General features: G+C 46.1%; 1 protein-coding gene and 1 long non-coding RNA gene across 2 annotated transcripts; both read right to left on the minus strand.

Moving 5' to 3' along the window:
* Window positions 1–5,005: 5,005 nt before the first annotated feature.
* On the minus strand, window positions 5,006–8,522 carry LOC133219466 (uncharacterized). The gene is made up of 2 exons (XR_009727451.1): window positions 8,330–8,522; window positions 5,006–5,838 (listed from the first exon to the last, which is right to left on the minus strand). It is a non-coding gene; the product is annotated as an uncharacterized LOC133219466 (long non-coding RNA).
* Window positions 8,523–12,020: 3,498 nt separating this feature from the next.
* RPS15A (ribosomal protein S15a) lies at window positions 12,021–16,986 on the minus strand. Its single transcript, XM_061366810.1, has 5 exons — window positions 16,830–16,986; window positions 15,549–15,686; window positions 15,280–15,359; window positions 13,575–13,660; window positions 12,021–12,156 (listed from the first exon to the last, which is right to left on the minus strand). Exons 2-5 carry the CDS (start codon window positions 15,679–15,681, stop codon window positions 12,063–12,065), a joined length of 393 nt encoding a protein of 130 aa, XP_061222794.1. The 5' UTR covers window positions 15,682–15,686; window positions 16,830–16,986; the 3' UTR covers window positions 12,021–12,062.
* Between the last annotated feature and the right edge of the window lie 705 nt (window positions 16,987–17,691).

Raw genomic sequence — 17,691 nt, forward strand, 5'->3', positions numbered from 1 at the left:
CCAGTGCCCCCCAGCCTGGCTCCTCCACACCAGGCCAAGATGGTTCCAGGCCTTGCTGTTCCATTGCCTTTGGGAGCAGAAAACCTGGGTGTTGCTTTGCCACAGATAGGCCTGGCTTTGGAAGCACCAGTTCCTACACTGGGATACCCAAAACCCCACTTTCCTCTGCAGAGAGATTACCCCGACCTGCCCCAGCTGACAGCCCTGGTCAGCTGCATCAGCTGGGTCAAGCAAAGCGCAGCTGGGTCTTCCCATCTCCTCCCCTTCATTCCCAATGAACCCCACCAGCCAGGACCAGGCTCCAAGCTGGGGTCCTCACCAGTGCCTGGTAAACCAGGAAAAGCTAAGTCAATCACTTGTTGTGTTCCTTGCTCATAAAAGTATATAGCGTATTTATTCTGTGATAGGATTTGAGAATGTTTCTTCAGTAGCAGATAATGCACTGGGCTGAGCATGCAGCATCTTTTTACTAAGGACCAATTTCACACCATCTGCAGAGAAGTGACCATTCTCCTCAGCTTAGCAGGCTCCATGTAAGACTGATGGGGCAGAGGCCACAAGGGCTGAAAACCCACACTCAGTATAGACCCAAGGGTGCTGTGTGAGACACCAGTGAGCCATGAAGAGGGACAAAGATATTTACCGAGCACAGTCCCATCAGACAAACGAGTAAACAAAAGGGCAAGCAAACCTAATTAAAAAAATACCCTATAAAGAAGTTTTTTGGTCATAAATGGACACCAGGGTGGAAGCATCAGATATGATGGTTGCCAGGTCTTTTTTCCTCCCAGAAGGTCACGCAGCCCTTTGACTTGATAAAGGTAAAGTCTATTCCAGCCTCTGTTCTTTGCCTGCAGAGGGAAATACAGTGCACAAGTCAGTATTTCAGGTGACTGGGGCCAAGGATAACTCAAAAGGTCTTCAGAAAGGATAAAACCAGCCTTTGTTCTACAGCAGCTCCCAAACCATGATTTTGGTAAAAAATAGGCACAGTAATATGAAAAGCTGCACACAGCACACAAAAGGCAACAAACAGAAGTATGTGAGTTCAGGCAATGGCTGAATCACTTTAACATCAGCTGAAGCTTTGAAAATGTGATTAACATATAGTTAGGAGACACTCCTCTGCATCTCTGGAGGAGAGCAGCCAGCAGCAGAGCAGACAAGATGCATAAGTCCCTGTGTGCCATTGTCGATAGGGAGCAGAAGGACTCCAGGTGCTTTCTTGGTGGTGTGGAAAAAAGCAGTTTGATTTTTATGATACTTAGAATAACAAATCCATCAAGATCAGCCAGAAGTAGTCACAAGACACAGATATTCACACCATACGTTGGAATCCTTTGATAAAAGGCTCTGCATCTCCTGTAGCACTTAAAAAGTGGTACCTATTTTTAAATGCAGGCCTCCAAATGATGTTTTGGAGTGGGAAGCAGCATTTACAGCCTAGTTTTGTGGCTCTGATTTGCATAAGACCATGCTCTCACATAGCAGGGGCAATAATGAACTCCATGAGCTGCTCCCAACCAGGTCCAGCTGGCAGCACTGCCTCTTGAGCCATCACAGCCTGGTGGGGGTTGGATCTGTGCCAGTGGAAATCTTCCCTTCAATTGTTTGAGTTTTGGATGAGGACTGACTCGCACAGACCTTTAAATGTGAGCCTCGCTGAGATTTGCTGAAGGCCAGTTCAGCACATGCTGTCCATTTAAAGGTCAGCAGTTCAACAATGAGCTTCACCAGGCAGAAACAGGCACTGGCCAGGATCAGCCATTATCCTTCAGACAGACCATAAATTACTTTATCCTTCAGACTGGGTGCTAAAAGCAAGAACCTGAATGTCTCCTAGACTGTGAGGGACACCTGAAACCTGCATCTTTCTCAGGTGTAGCCAAGGGCTCTTTCCCCTCCCTTCCTTCACAGCTCAGCACTGGCACAGCACCAACCCTAACCCTGCTGCAGCCCCACGCTCAGCCCAGCTCCCCACACCCCCATGTGCTTCCCATATAATCTCAGTTGTTGTTCTAGGCAGACAGCTCTGTTTTTACTTAAGGCGATTCTATGCCTTTCATTGTGTTTTTAATTTTCATTTCACCAAGATTCACTCCCATAACTGTGCTTTCTGGCATCTTCCAGCTTTTGTCCTTTATTTTTACTGCTGGAGTCAGAGATAATTATCTCTCAGAAAGAGTTCTCAGCTGCATTATGTTGATGGTAAGTGCTGTTTTTCCTGCCCTGTCTGATTTTCCATGCAAGATGCTTTTCATATAGCTTTAAGTGTTTTATTATTTGCAAATTGGTTGCCACGTCTCCAAGTTTCCCTTTCCCTGCTGTGGAAAGTGCCAGCATCGCTGTAAGGAGGGGACTGCAGCCTCTGGCAGGCCTGAAGAAGTAATCAGCTGAATCTTGGAGAGAACCACAGAAACCTCCCACAAATGCAAGCAGCTCTGGGGCACTGTGACCTCCCCACTGGTACCACAGTATCTTTGAGCACCTCTGTCTGTGGACAGCCAGGGCACGACTCCCTGAGAAACAGCAATGGGATCACAGGCTTCCCTACAGCCAGCACATTCGGATGCTAGTACACAGGCTGTGACACCTCCATCCTTAACAGCACATTATCCAGTATAACATGGAGATCCTCAAGCCATCACTTCTGCTGCCAGCACTGGGAGATGCTTGGGCAGCAGGGAAGCACTGGTGAAGGCCAGGACTAAAGCAGATCCTGATGCCATCAAAAGTACGAGTTGGACCTAGCCAAGACTGCCCTCCAGAGCGTCTTTTTCTCCAGGACAGGAAGCTCCTGAAGATGCCACATGAATATCCAACCATGAATAACATCTTCAGAAAAACACCTTCCTTCTCCTTTCAGACAGAGGATATACACATTCCCCAGCCTCTCCATCATTATCCTTCCCAGCACTGTTGCTGCCTACTCACATTTTGGACCACCAGTTCTCAGCTGCTTCTTCAGCCACCTTTACAGGTCCACAGTGGCCTCGCTGGTCCTACACACATATTACACAGGGCATACAATAAGCTCTCTCACATCACTTATTGCACTAGTACCCAAAGTTGGTGGAGCAGGCAACTGTAAGAGAAGGCAAGAACATTAAAACATTGTCCCCACATTGTCACAGCAATCACAAAAAGTGCAACAAGGTTCTTGTTCCCTCAGCTGACCCTGACGCACATGCCCTACATGGGACACTTGTCTGCCTTCAGCCAAGTTAGTGCTGTAACCTCAGCATCTGAGTGTTTTCCTCCCTGCCTACTTGTCAGGTTCCTCCATTGCTCATCTCTCAGCTCCGCAATACCTCCAAGCAGGTCTGTGCCCATACAAGACCCTCACACTATACAACATCCCACAGGCTTGTGAAATAATAGTCAGGTCACTACAACAGAGCAAGCACTACTGAGAGCCACTGCCAGCTCAGCAGTTTTATTTTCAATCAAAGCAGCATTTTTTATTTTTTGTAATAGCTTTCCCCCCTTTGGCATTTTCATTAGGAGACCAACAGGAAAAAAAGCCCTCAACAATCCCATAGTGAACGTCATAAGCAGCCTGACACCTGGTAATGAGAATTTCAAGCTATGGGCTGGCACTTTTATGGTATTTCTAAACCGAGCACTCAATCAAGTGAACTTAGAAAGAATGGAAAGTTGGTTACTCCCAGGCATATGTCTTAAGGTTTTTCATCTTCTATTTCAGCAGTGGAAGAATACAGTACAAATAAGGCAGGCAAATACCTGGCAAGTAAATACTTTTGCTGCAACATAATTATTCCCCTCAATGGAAAGGCTTCCAAGACAGCTTGAGACAGTACTCAGCATTCACAGCTGACCTGAGAACTTCTTGGCCCCTCATTTGAAATGTCTCATGATTTTTCTTAAGGAAACAGAGCTCACACAGTCCCTTATTTTGTCCTCCCAGTTCTCTTCCCTTCCCCAAACAGCTCTGAAATCCACCAGCCAGCTTCACTCAAGGACTAAACAGGACAGTAAAAGTCCAGGATCATCCATTTCCAAATGTTCTTATATTAAAATGTATGCATAAGAGATGAGAGATATTACTGCTGTTGCACAGCAACAACTCAAAGAAGCTGTTGCGAGGGGGCCCTTCACCCCGTGCCACCTGGCAGCTAGTGTCTGCCCAACACAGACACCCTCAGCAAAGCTTTCACTCCTTCCTGAGACTTGGGGAAGAAATGGCACTCAAAGTGGGAAGCAATTCTCTAAGGGTAAGAAACCCCAAGCCCCACGAACTGGGAAGGGGCAGGGCAGCAGGAGGCTGCCAGACCCTGACTGAGCCAGCATGATGGAGCAGGCTTTGGGCAAGTGAGCAAAAGCTCCTCCCTGCAGAGCTTCCACCACCACTCACAGCTAAAAGCACCAGGCATGGCGGCACCTGAGAGCACCCAGCACACAAGCACAGAAAAGCAGGGTAAGAAGATGATAAGCATGTTCCTACCAGCAGAAAGACAGGGAACCTGCACATTGAACCTTATCTCCATCGCCAATCTCCACTTGGAGCACCCAACTCCTCACAAGACAATAAAGCTTTCACCCCACCACCAACACATCTGCAACTAAATTCCTGTGAGATAATTGGGATGTTTCCACTCCCCTCCCACTGCAGCCACAGCTCACTGAGGCACCCAAAAGTAGAGCAGAGCCACCACAGCAGGCAACTGCTGGGCATGAAGAAGGGGGAGAAGAGTCAGCCTCTTTTGCTGTTGTCTCATTTGTCTCCTGGTTGATGCAAGGAAGGGAAGGGTTCTCTCAAAGCAGAGCCATGGTTCGGCCACTCACTCATCTCCCACAACAAATGATGCCATCCAAATGTCAGTGCTAATTGCAGAGAGAGGAAAATCATCTGCATTCTGCCCATAACAATCCATTGTTATTTTTATGCACGCACACACAGACATGAGTAAGGAACCTTCTCATTTCAAGCTGTGCTATTATGCTAACTAGAGAGAAATAAATATGCCACACTGTAGCTAATAAGTGTCATTCACATCAGTATTTATTCCAAACATGTTTCCCCCATCATGTCTGTTCTGCCTGGAATTGCTCATCACTAAAGAGGAGACCTTTATTTCTAGTGATTTAAGCAGACAGGAGAGAGTTAGCAATTAAAGCACACTTTTGTACAATTTAATTCTTTTAATTTCAGCTATCAGGGAGCGTTGTCTGCTATCACTGTACCTTTCTATTTCTGGAACCATCACCTAGCAGCACTGGGCTCGTAATTCACCAGTTTGCAAGATGGGTTCTCCCACCTGAGCATGGGAACAGGGCTGACTCCTGGCGAGCAATGGGCTTGTGGTTCTCAGCTCCATGCCGTGCAATGTAGGACTGGGTCTCTATGAGGAAACAGGCTCAAGAGTAATTTTCATTCATGCCCAGACACATTCCTGTACCCCAGCTCCCTAACACCCCACCTGCATTTCATGCTCACCCAGCACCTGTGTTAGTTGGTATCTGTGGGAGACTGTTGCACCGTGAGCTGCCCTGGTGCTCCCACAGCCACAGTGGGAGCTGCCGGCAGCCGATCCAGGCACCTTCAGTTGCTCCCTTGAGGGATTATTTCTGTGCTCATCAAAGGCTGGTGAGGACTAAATGTCATTCAAGAAAAGTACTTCAGAGCTAAAAATACTCTCCTGATTTTTGCTTCCTTCCCAGAGCAAACGTCTGCTTGGCAGGTAGCAGGTGAATTTAGTGGTCCTATGACACACGTCTCATCATCTGCCTGACAGCGCTTCACACGCACAGTAAGGCATCACACCAAGCTCAAACTCCCGCTACCTGGGCTGAACTATAACCATTTTTCACATTAAACTGGAAATAGGACTGAGTCAGAAATCCTCCACTGGTGGTGGGAAACCAGCAAGGCTTTAACTGCTGCCCAAGAGGGGCAGGTCCACGGGCCAATCCACACTACATAAACAGAAGCAATGACCCACAGCCCACCCTGGTCAGGTAAAAATGGTTTCAAGTCTCAGGAGCACAGATACTTCACTGCGGCTGATGTTCCTGCGCTAAGGAATGAATCCAAAGGACTGAACGAAGGCCAGAGCTAATTAGCAGCCCACGCAGACTTGTGGATTATATGTCGAGGATCCTGTTATGCAAGAATACAGCTGGGCATGTTATTGCAAGTGAGGAGACAGCCATCCATGTGAATTGCAGAGGTGTGGGGAGAAAAGGAAAAGAAAATCCTTCCATTTTCTCTCTTTTTCATTTGTACAGTTAAGGGCCTGGTTTGTAAAGATATGAAAACCTAAAGTTCTCATTGATGTCCCTGGACTTTTCTCTTTAAAACTCCACAGAACAGTGGACCAAATACCAATTAGGCTCCATCCATAGAGCTAATGAGACTGGGAAAGTACCCCAGAGGTGGGTTTCAGCAGCAGCTTTTCTTTTGACCTCACTCATCACTTGCTTTTCTCCTGCTCCCAGATATAATCCTTGTTCCTTCCTGCTTATAGCCTGAAAGCACAATTTACTTGCATCAGTGGAAGACAACAAGAATGGTTATGCCACATTTCTTCCCCACAATAGAAGGGGCAAATCCTGCTCTAATCTAGCTGGGAAGATGAAGACGGCAGGGTGTTGCACACACACATTTCTATCCAAGATCACATACCAAGTATTTTGCTACTCCTGCCTTTTTCTTATTTTCTTACATTAGGGCAAGAGAGACATCTAGAGATCATAGGCAGGGGATTGCAAGCTTCTGGAAAAACAGTTTTCTGTGTAGCACGATGTGTTCACAGAGTGGGAACAATAAATAAAATGAATGAAATATGAAACAAATTGACTCCTGGTTATAAATAAGTAAGGCCCAAGAGGGAATAGCAATGGATTATAGAGTAGCAGGAACACAGTCTGTTTCTGTGGCTTGCCTTCACACACCACCCCCAAACTGTGAAGAAAAGCACCTCCTTGGAAGACAGAACTTCTGAGATGGGTCACATACCCTGCTAGGGCAGCCTGTCCAAAAGCAGACGATGCTCCTGGAATGCATGCACAATGATTAACTGCAGTACTAGCAGATAAAACTTCAAATAAAATGGAACTAAGCTAGACCTGGAACTTGAATGCTGCCCTTTTAATCCCAAAGCAAAGGCACACGTCCAACCCACCAGCACAACTGCATCAACAGCATCACTGTTTTCAAGCCAGTCACAAGAATGATGAGACGGGGTGTCCTGTGCTTCCCAATGCACCAACAGTGTAGATTTTAACTTGTGCTCCCTATATAAATACACACAGGTCCATGTTAGCAGCCACACAGTGGGCAGGAAAATTGCTAAACCCAGCATAGTCGGATCAAGAACAGGACAGCTTTCAAAACCATGGGTACAACTAGGTAATGGTAGGTACCAGGCCAACCTGATTACAGAAAGGGTGATCCTAGCAAAGCTCAAAACTCTCACTACCTTCACCAGAACCACAACATTTCTTTGTACATGTTCTTGTCTGTTTCTTGTGCTTTGGTGAGATTACCCTTATGTGTCTCATACAGTAAATGAAACTGGATCAACTGGAAAATAAGGAAGTTTTATGCCTCCAGACTTCCTCATTTGGTTTGCCTGAGAACAGGACAAGGTCAATGGATTCTTTTCTCCCCCAGCAGAAGATGCACCTTTGCGTATCAAGCAATAAAGTCTGCCCAGTTATTCTAATCACTTGGTATGTCAGCATTTCTTTCTCTATATAAATAGTTATAAACAAGACCAAATTAATCCAGGTCATGAGCTGGAAGTCAAAACACAACGTACCAGAGCAAGGAGATGGTGAACCGAAAACCAGATACTTCTCTTTCTTAAAAGAACTGCGTGAGTTAAGTGGCAGCTCTTGAGCAGAGAAAGCTTCAGAGGCAGGAGCAAGAACAGAGGCCACCAGCTGTTGAAACTCCTTGGCTCTACTAGAATAGTTCTCTGGACTAAACTGTGATTAAATCCACCCAGATATTTACTGGGAGCCTGATATTTGCATTAACTGGCATTAAGACACTGAACAATAGCCTTGTCTTAAATCTAAATTAAATAGCGTTAGACAACACAAAACATCTTGTTATTTCAGAGCATGCAATTTTAATTAAAACCCCCAAAATAATGGCTTGGGCAGTCCCAGATCCTTTACAAACAAATGGTGTCTTCTGTCCTCTACCATCAGCCTCATCTGCACATCCTGACCTGCACATCACCATGCTCCCTGCAAGCAGGACCCCACACCAGCCATGAGCATCTCTTCATTCTTTCACTGCTGTGGAATAACTACTCAGTGCAAAATCCACTGGCGCAAGTTCTAAAGCCTCGCTTACCACTTCAGCCTGTTTTCTCTCCCTCCTTTCTGCCACACCACCGCACACATCCTTGTCTATTGCTGCTGGCTTTCATCTAGAGTCTGGTAGGCAAAAAGAGACAGGAAGGTAACTGTTTGGACACTGGAGATCCAGGTGTAATTACTGCTTGCATTTCTGGTGCAAGTAACTGGTGCATGAGTTTGAGAAACAAAACACACGGAGCTGACTCAATTACCTGTTGTGCAAAACAAACAAAAGGATGAGAAGGAGAAAGTGTATTTCCTGTGAAGCCACTGTCATGCACCAGGCTTCTTACCCTGTTGGGGTATTTTGAAGATCCACAGTTATCTCATCTCCCATATTATCTTAAACCAGGCTCTGTTGCATCAAAGACAGAAAAAAGTCTCTTTGTGAGCCAGAGTACGGGAGAAGTCAGGGTGGTTAGCAAGGAGCAGGGAGACCAGCAGCAACGCCAAAGCCTCTCTGGACGCCTCTCCCACAGATCGCCCTCGAAGTCGGATGCTGCCATCTGCTGACAACGTCTCTCTGCAACAATAAATAGATACTCCTTAATGCGGTTTGAACAATGTTTCATCCTGTTCTCAAACAGTGGCATAAGGAGCAACGGGTATCTGGAAGTACTGATCATGTATCTGACAGGAGAAGTGAGAGCAGGCTGTACCCCACAGATGGGTCAGCAACCTTATCCCAGCTACTTAACACTTTTCATAACTCAAACCAAGTTCTGACCCCATTTCACCACTTGTGACTAGGATTACTGACATTGACCTTCTTGTGATCAGCCAAGCAGGTACAGAGGGGACTACAGGCAGCTCAGCATCACCATGCACTATCCATACTGTAACACAACAAGCCTCCCCACAGCACAACAGCCAGGCAAGCAGCTGTGTGAGCACAACCTAGGTGTTGAGGTTTGACTTAAGCAGAAGCAAACCTCCAGCCTAAAGGCTGAGGCTTTTCTCTACACCTGGAAGGGTATGGAGGTGACACACCACTTCCAGACTCATTCAGTGTTAAGACTGAAGGTATCCAGGATAGCACCAGAGGGAAAGCTTGGTAATTCCAGTGGTTGTTTGCAGCGGAGATGCTCCTGAGGAGCCACCCACCCTCACAGGTTTCCTCATGGGAGGGTCAGCTGCCCCTGTCCCATTGGGAACTCCTCCACCACCAGCATTCTGCCCCTGCTCCACTGCTACCAAACAACCAACACCCTGCCTTCATTGCCAGTTGCAACCTGTACTGCTCTTTCAGCTTCCACTCTCACCTCTCCCTATTAATCCTTTTATTACCCAAAATGACAGTTAACCTTTACCTATAAACCGCTTTCCCAAGGCACATCCTGCAGCTCACATAACAGCACTGGGGCTTAAAAAAACCCCGACAAACCACTTTCAGATTTAAACATGTTTGAGAATCACGAATTTCTGCAAAGCAGCTGTGTTGCAGGGTACACACCCTAATCCTAGTCCTGTGTGTCAGCTCCCATATCCTACTTCAGGAGTTCCCGGGATCTCATCACCAGTTGCCCAGGAATAAGGCTGTCATCAGTGAGGCACAAGCTCAGAGATCCCCTTGAATTCACATCAGCTGCAGTGAGCCAGCAAGTAGTCACATTTTTAGCTGTGCTGTGAAAAATGCACAGCTCCTGCTGCGTGCTACAAGTCATTCTTTCTACATTGGAGCTCTAATTTCCATTTAATAATCCTACAAAAGTCTTTGGGCTGGCTTGTGAAATAAATTAAGAGTCTATTCCCAAGTGCTCCTTAAACTCAAGAGTATCAGGAATCACTGTCACTTCAAAGCCTCTGTGGTGGGGAAGGACATACACAGGTAACTGGTTCAGAACTGATGTGTGTGTCCTGTATAAAACTGGTTTAAAACATGAATTTTGGACCAGCAGGGAACTTGAAGCTCTAGTAAATTCATCTAAAGAAAGCCTTAAAGTGCCACTGACCTTCTTCCACCATGTATCAGAAACTTGTCCTCTATTCTGGACTGAGTCAAGATGGAACAGTGGAATCTTCAGAGTTACTCTGAGCAAGAAATACAATAGCTTAGGTGTGCATCAGCATTTAGTACTGCAGAATTATCTCCACTAATGATACAAAAAAACCCACAACCCAGTAATAAAAGAGCTCATTTGACAAGAAAAAGGGGTCAAGGCAGACTTCTGACTTTGCAACTACTCTTTGTAAGTTAATATACAGATCCTTTTCTTCAGTTAAGCAGATTTGTTTCAAATCAAACTGAGAACTGTACTGATCACAGTTGAATGCTCTGCTGCCACCTGCAATCCACACACTGTGACCTTAAACAGCAGGTGACCAAGACAAAACAGGTAAAGTAGCTCTTTCTATTATTCCCCTCATCTTCTCGGTCATGGTGCAAGTCCCTGTTACAGGATGCTGGCATGCACCCCAGAACACAAAGCGTGAGCACTTGCACAGCTCTGCTGCTGGCTCCTTGCTCCTCAGGGAAGAGCCACCACAGGTGAGACTGTGCTACTTGTCCACGAAGAGTCAACATCTATTTGTCCAGCAGCGACATCTTCCCCTTTTCTGCCCTGCAACAGGTTACATAGTTAGGAATACTTACTGCCTGAAGAAAGTCACTTCCACCCCAAGGCTCTTTGTGTCACCTTCCCAGCACAGCCCCTCTGACTTGAGCAACTATAGGTATCAACAAGTCAGGGCATACTGCCAAGAAGGAAAATTGTTTCCAACTGTCTGTTATCATGAGAACCACCAATTCAAAAGCTTTCACAGCATGATGAAACAGGCTTCCTACATTTCAGTTGGCTCCTTCCCAAAAGACTCCAAACAAAGCAAAGCAAGGCATTTCCAGCTGCTGCTAAAGGACAATGCAATCGCCCAGAAGCTTGATCCCCATTCCACACCATCTGCATGCAGCTCCTCAGCCCCAGTCACCTGCTCTTGTACTGCTTTGAAAGGTGTTGATTTTTCTGTGTTGAGTACATTACACTCTTATCCATCAGCTGCCTGAAACAAAGAGCAACAACTCATTCAATGCTAAATACTCAATATGTGCAAGCTCACGCATCCTTATTGTCCCACTCCAGAAACTTAAAAACTCCTAGTGACATCTTCATTCAAACATACAAAGCAGCTGCACACCAACTACCCCATTCAAAATGCCTGCTTCAAAGGACTTTCAAAGCAGAAGTCTTGAGAAAAAAATCCACCTGTCGAGTACTCCTTAGCTGCAAGATGAGGAACAAGTTTGTGATCTGAAATCAAGCTTCAACCATCCTAATTATCCTACAGTCCTACATCTCATAACCTTTTTAAACATAACCAGGAAATACCTTCTGGCAAGGCATCTTCTATTATCACCAACAAGTGAAACTACAGAGTCCCACATATGTAACTGGAGACACACATACTTAGCACCTGAGAGGTGACCCCATGGCATAATAGTGGGTACATAGCTTAGCGCAAGAGCTTCCCTGTGGAGGTCATTCTGCACAGCAACCTGTAACTGTCCCACAGGTTATAACCATTACAAGTAGGTTATACCGTTAACAGAAATAAAAGTTGTGATCGGGGATGGTGTGGAACCCAAACGTCCTCTGAAGTTGGAACTTGAGCACTACTGAAGAGCTGTCTGTTACAAACACTAGCACAGGTAGTGTTTGAAGTCATTAAAATACCGACTGGAAACACCAGAGTCCGTTCGAACAATTTATTAGTATCCTCTTTTTTTACAAGTTTTAGAAAAAGAATCCCAGGATTTTGCCTCCTGTGTGTTTTCGCCTAGCCTCCTCATGGTCCATGATGCCAGCTGAGGTTGTCAGAACAATGTACCTGTGAAGAAAGAACAAATGTTCAGTTGACGGTTCTGTCCTCCACTCACGTTGAGCTGACAACACTAACTTCATTTCTGTATGTACAGTCATGTTGTATTCCTGTCTGTAATTTTAATTACAACAGCAACCTCTGTTTCTCTAAGAAAGGGCCTAATGGAAGTAAAGTCAGGTTATCAGACTATAACTAACTCCTCTCACAAGTACAACTCTGCAGCGTGTAAGAAACCCCTATAGGCTTCTGTTCTCCAAATATTTGTGTCTCAGCAAGATGGTTTTTTGCACATTCCCACTGTATTCAGCTCTTGTAGCAGCAACAACTGCAGAGTTTCTAGACAAAACCTAATTCTGTTTTACAAAGACATTTTTCTTCAGAGCAGGTAGAGTTGCCACTGTGGCAGACAGCTCCTCAACTCAGAACACTTTGCCTCTCCACGTTCTGAGGTTAGATGAGCACCTGGATCCAGACTGACACGTGAAGCAGACTTTGCCACTACTAACGCCAACATCTGGATTATCAGCCTACTTCACCCATACAGCTCCAGGTCAAAGAACCTCTTGTCCCACCACTACAAATACTATTCTGCCTTCCCAGTATTTGACTCAAGTGAAATACACTGCACAACAGGAAGATTTTCTATGTTGTGGAGGTTTGTTTAACAGAGGCTCTAGTCTCTCATCACCTGATACTACTCAATTTATACACAATCAGGAAGTTTAATTTAAACTATTATGAAACTTACTTCCACTGACCTGGTAATTTACATCACTCCTCCCACCTTCTATATATAGCCATTAATACAATTAAAATCATAGGATCACAGAATGGTTTGGGTTGGAAAGGACCTTAAGATCATATAGTTCCAAACCCCTGCCATGGGCAGGGACACCTCACACTAAACCATCTCACCCAAGGCTCTGTCCAGCCTTGGCCTTGAATACTGCAAGGGATGAAGCATTCACCACTTCTCTGGGCAACCCATTCCAGTGCCTCACCACTCTCACAGTAAAGAACTTCTTCCTTATATCTAAGATGAACTTCCCCTGTTTACATTTAAAACCATTTCCCCTTGTCCTATCACTACAGTTCCTGATGAAGAGTCCCTCTCCAGCATCCTTGTAGGCCCCTTTCAGATACTGGATCGTGTAAGATCCATTTTCCCAGTAAACTATAGAACTGGTGAGACCAGGACTTACTAAAGCCAAGCAAAACCAGGGCCTTGCTTAGTTTTAGTGCCCTTTAAAATGGGTTAAAAAGAGCATTTATATGGAAGACTGATTTTTAGACTGGTATCTACCTCCAGACTGATGACAGAGGAAAGGTGTCAGGCAGGCCTCATTCAAAATGTATTAAAAGTGCAAGAAAAAACACCCACATTTTTACATACAACAGGGATTTAACTTCCTCTCCATACTCACCCAAACTGACGTGAAGGCAGCAGGTTGTTCTGCCATTTTTCCAAATCCTTCAGCTGAACATCAAATCTGGGACTGATTACACCACACTGTAAAACAGAACTCCATTACAAACTGAAGAACTTTATGAACTGGATTTGCACATCTGTCATTCCCATTCACCGGATAAAGGAATTTAACAACTGCAATTAAAGTATTTTTGGCAGCAAAAGATCAGAGTACTAAGAAGCCTGTTCCATTACCCGCAATATACACAGGCACTTCTACTCAGGTAAGTCAAGACTCTCTCACAACTACTCAGCTTTGACTTCCTGAGCAGCCTTGCCTCCTCATAACCTCCTCCTCTTCACTTAAGAGTGACTTACACTTACACTGCTGAAGCTAAACTAATAACGGCTAAACCTGGGAGAGCACAAAAGCATACTACAAATCACTGAGGATTATTAAGTATCCTGTATGATCCATAAGAAGTCCTGTGACTGCTCAGGGATATTCTACTTCTAATCAACTGCTAGTACTGCCTCCAGTTACCTCACTGGCTCCAACTACCTTAGTAACTCCCCAAGAACAGAACAGAAGCACACCTTCCTGCACTGAGGGCCATTCTTCTGAACCAAACAACTGCTCCCTTATTGCAGATTTTGAGATAAACATTCTATCCAGCTGCACTCCAGATCTGTTACAAAATCATGCCATGAGTTCAGGCAACACTATACTCAAATCTGACATACTTTATTTTACAGATACACACCACTAGGAACCTGAGTGGCTTCAGAAGTCTGCATGTTACACTCAAGCAATGTTCACCTGCAATTTCGTCATGGAGATAGCCCCCATGTCCTGACCAAGTAGTTCTCATAGAACCATAGACTGGTTTGGGTCAGAAGGGACCTTAAAGCTCATCCAGTTCCAACCCCGTGCCATGGGCAGGGACACCTTCCACTCGACCAGGTTGCTCGAGCCCTGTCCAGCCTGGCCTTGAGCACTGCCAGGGATGGGGCAGTCACAGCTTCTCTGCGCAATGTGTGCCAGGGCCTCACAGTAAGGAATTTCTACCTAATATCTAATCTTTTTTATTTCTTCCCTGAAGAGCCACCTCTCACTTGAATAGCTTAACTGGAAACCACAGTGCACAGCAAGTCACCACAGAACTAGACAGCTCACTATTTTGAGACATAAGCATTAAAAAAAAATCCAAAACACACACAAATACTTCAGATGCCCAGAACTTAAAAAGCAAACATTAACACAACATTCAACTTTCCCTCAACTACAAGCAAAGCCCATCTAGTGGCAGAAGAAAGGCTTGAATCCTCAGCACTTACAGGTATCAAACATCAACCGGAAAGCAGCTCAGTTCCTATCTCTTAAAGAGAGTCTTCTAGACACCTTAAACATCAAAGAAAGTGGGAACTCACTAGGTAGCCAGAAAACCCTTAAAGAGAGAGAAACACAGCACACTTGCAAGCAGGCTTCCCTGAAAACGTATCTGACATATTCAGCGTTTAAAAGAAACTTAACTAGTCACCCATACCATTATGAATCCAGAAAACTTAGCAAGCATTCGATAACCACTGATAACACCCATATTATCTCATTTACATGGATCCCATAAATACGACCTCCCTTTCAGAACCAGAGGACACAAGTAATTAAAATAAATTAAGACATGTTTCTAGAGAACTGAATTCAGAAAGACAAATCCTACCTTGTTGAGTCTGCCTGTGAGATTGACAACAATCTTCCCAGCTCTGTGGTCATCAATTATCTCAAATTCACCAATGTAACCTACAGAAGATGAGGAAACAGACAAATCAAACATGTAACATTCAGCTACATTAATATAACTCATTAATCTAACTACGTTGTACAAAACTAGTTCAAGCATCTTGATTTGCTTTTAACCAAAAAACCCCTCAACACAACAGCACCCACAGAAGCCATGACAGGAGCCAGCACTGCACACTCTGCACTTACCATGCTTCATCATCACAGTTAAAAACCGGACGATTACTTTGGAGCACGGCCTAATGAGAACTTGACGTTTCCCACGTTTCTCTGCATTGTTGATGCTTTTGAGAGCATCGGCTAGAACGTTCATGCGCACCATGGTGCCTGCAGGGAAGAGGAGAGGCAGTTATGGACACCGGCCTTCCAGCACAGAAATGCTGAGCAGCACCAGTTCTTAAAAGCCTAATTTTAGACCTAAAAGACATAACACTGACAGGAAGTGACATTAAACCTTAAAAAGCTCTCTTAGGCTAAAAAGCAGATTAAAACACATACGTCTCAAGAGAATTCGCTATTATCATGACAAGTCAGGGAATCTGACACACTTACTTGAACTTAGCTTTATCAGCATGCACACATAAACATTTAAAACCACCATCCAGACAACATTCCATGGGTATTACACCTTCAACAGGTGATCGTTTGGCACTTTAAAAGACAGTTATGCAGTATTAGCTCTGTTCTAAAACTAGTCCATAGCTGTTATTAAACAGATACTGCTCAGATTGCTTATCCGGAATAACCCTGCAGGATGCATGCACAACACAGCACTCTGAGAAGGAAAAGAGGGATACAACTCTTTAATTCTCGTGATAAAGTCAAGAGCCCCCAGACTACCACAGACCACGACATGCCTTGGTACTGTCGCCCTGCCACAGAGCCTGAGCACTGCCACAACTAGCCATGACGGTGCTCCTTCACAGGGGCCACAGGGCCATTCCCGAGACGGCCAAGTCCTGCAGCACATGAAGCTTTTACCACTGAGCCAAGGACTCCAGACGAGCACACGTCGTTAACTGCTGCCCAGGGCCCGAGTGCAGCCAGACCCCCGCCCCGAGGGCCGCCTCCTCTCCCAGGGCCCAGCACATCGCCCGCTCCCCGAGCCCGCCGCTACCTCTTCCCAGCCATCACGGTTCTCACTCGCCTAAGTCCACAGACTCCACGGTGAAGTCCCCCCGAGCCCTGCCCAGCCGGGCCCGGGCCTGGCTGCCACGCCAGCCCCCTCCCCACTGCTCCCGCCCCGCATCTCTGCGGAGAGCGGAGCCACAGGCAAGAAGGTACTTCCCCCCACCCTCCACTCGGCGGGCTCTAGAGCGCGATAGGAAACGCGCCGGCGGCTCAAAACGGGCGGGACGGGTCGGGCGGACCCTCGCGGCCCGGACGAGGCGGTCAGAGGCGGCCGCGGTGCTCGGATGGGGCCGGAAGGCGGCGGATAGCAACCGGGACCCAGCGCCATCCCCCACTCACCGGTGCAGCAAGATGGCGGAAAAGGAAGAGGCCGGGCACCCGCGCGGGATTATGGGAGAGCCATGGGAGCCGGGTGGCGCTCGGCGCGAAACGAGCTGTCGCGAGATTTGGCGTCCCAGTCCGGTGGCGGCTCGCGCCAGGTGTGGTCATCCTCATTGGCCGAGAGCTCCGAATCGCACTTCCGGAGCGACGCCGCTGCCCAGGTTCCTATAGCAACCAGGACGCTTCGCGGGGGTCTGGGCGCGGCGGGCGCCGGCTTCAGCCGGAGGCAGAGGATTGCACGTCCCGCGGTCCTGATCTGCAGCACGTTTCACCCGTTCGGTCCAACGTGCCCACACCCGCCCCTTTTACCGGTGTTAGTCAGCCACGGGTGACATGAGCCCTCCCCTCTGCAGCAGGAGCGGCCAGCGTACCGCCACAGCAGACAGCAGCTCTGCTCTTCCCAGAGAGCTGTTTCAAACACAAGGTGTGCACAGCAAGTACAAGTGCTTACAGCACTAAAACACTTCCAGCTCCAGTTCACGAACGAAAGATGTATTTTTCACAAAGAAAACTAACGAAGAACTTACGGAAGTTTCTCTTTAATCTGTATTTACCTATTGAACAGTTACAATGGACACTGAGGAGAGTTCATTTTAGAACAGTAAACTTTTAAAATATTAACACAGGTTTTAGCAGTTTAAAGAAAAAAAGTTCAGTTTTTAAAAAAGGAAGGAGAGGTCATAGAAAAGCACAAACAGTTCAGACAGGCTTATTTACAGAGACAACCCTAGCATATTCAACTGATTTTGTTTACAGACAACAACATTTATAAAACCAAACATGCTACATGGCTCCATGATAACAGCAGGTTTTCAAACAA

This window comes from Neopsephotus bourkii, unplaced genomic scaffold, assembly GCF_033783945.1.
Source record: "Neopsephotus bourkii isolate Nb327-2 ecotype Australia unplaced genomic scaffold, CSIRO-AGI_Nbou_v1 NB_126, whole genome shotgun sequence".
In the NCBI taxonomy this organism is placed as follows: Eukaryota; Metazoa; Chordata; class Aves; order Psittaciformes; family Psittacidae; genus Neopsephotus; species Neopsephotus bourkii.

Bases quoted from the DNA above. Each gene is read 5' to 3' on its own strand.
- RPS15A (XM_061366810.1), bottom strand. From the start codon at position 15,681: ATGGTGCGCATGAACGTTCTAGCCGATGCTCTCAAAAGCATCAACAAT. The intron at 13,661-15,279 runs GTAGGATTTGTC...TCTGTTTTACAG, and splicing joins TCACAGGCAGACTCAACAAG to TGTGGTGTAATCAGTCCCAG. The intron at 12,157-13,574 runs GTGAGTATGGAG...CTTTCTTCACAG, and splicing joins CTGCCTTCACGTCAGTTTGG to GTACATTGTTCTGACAACCT.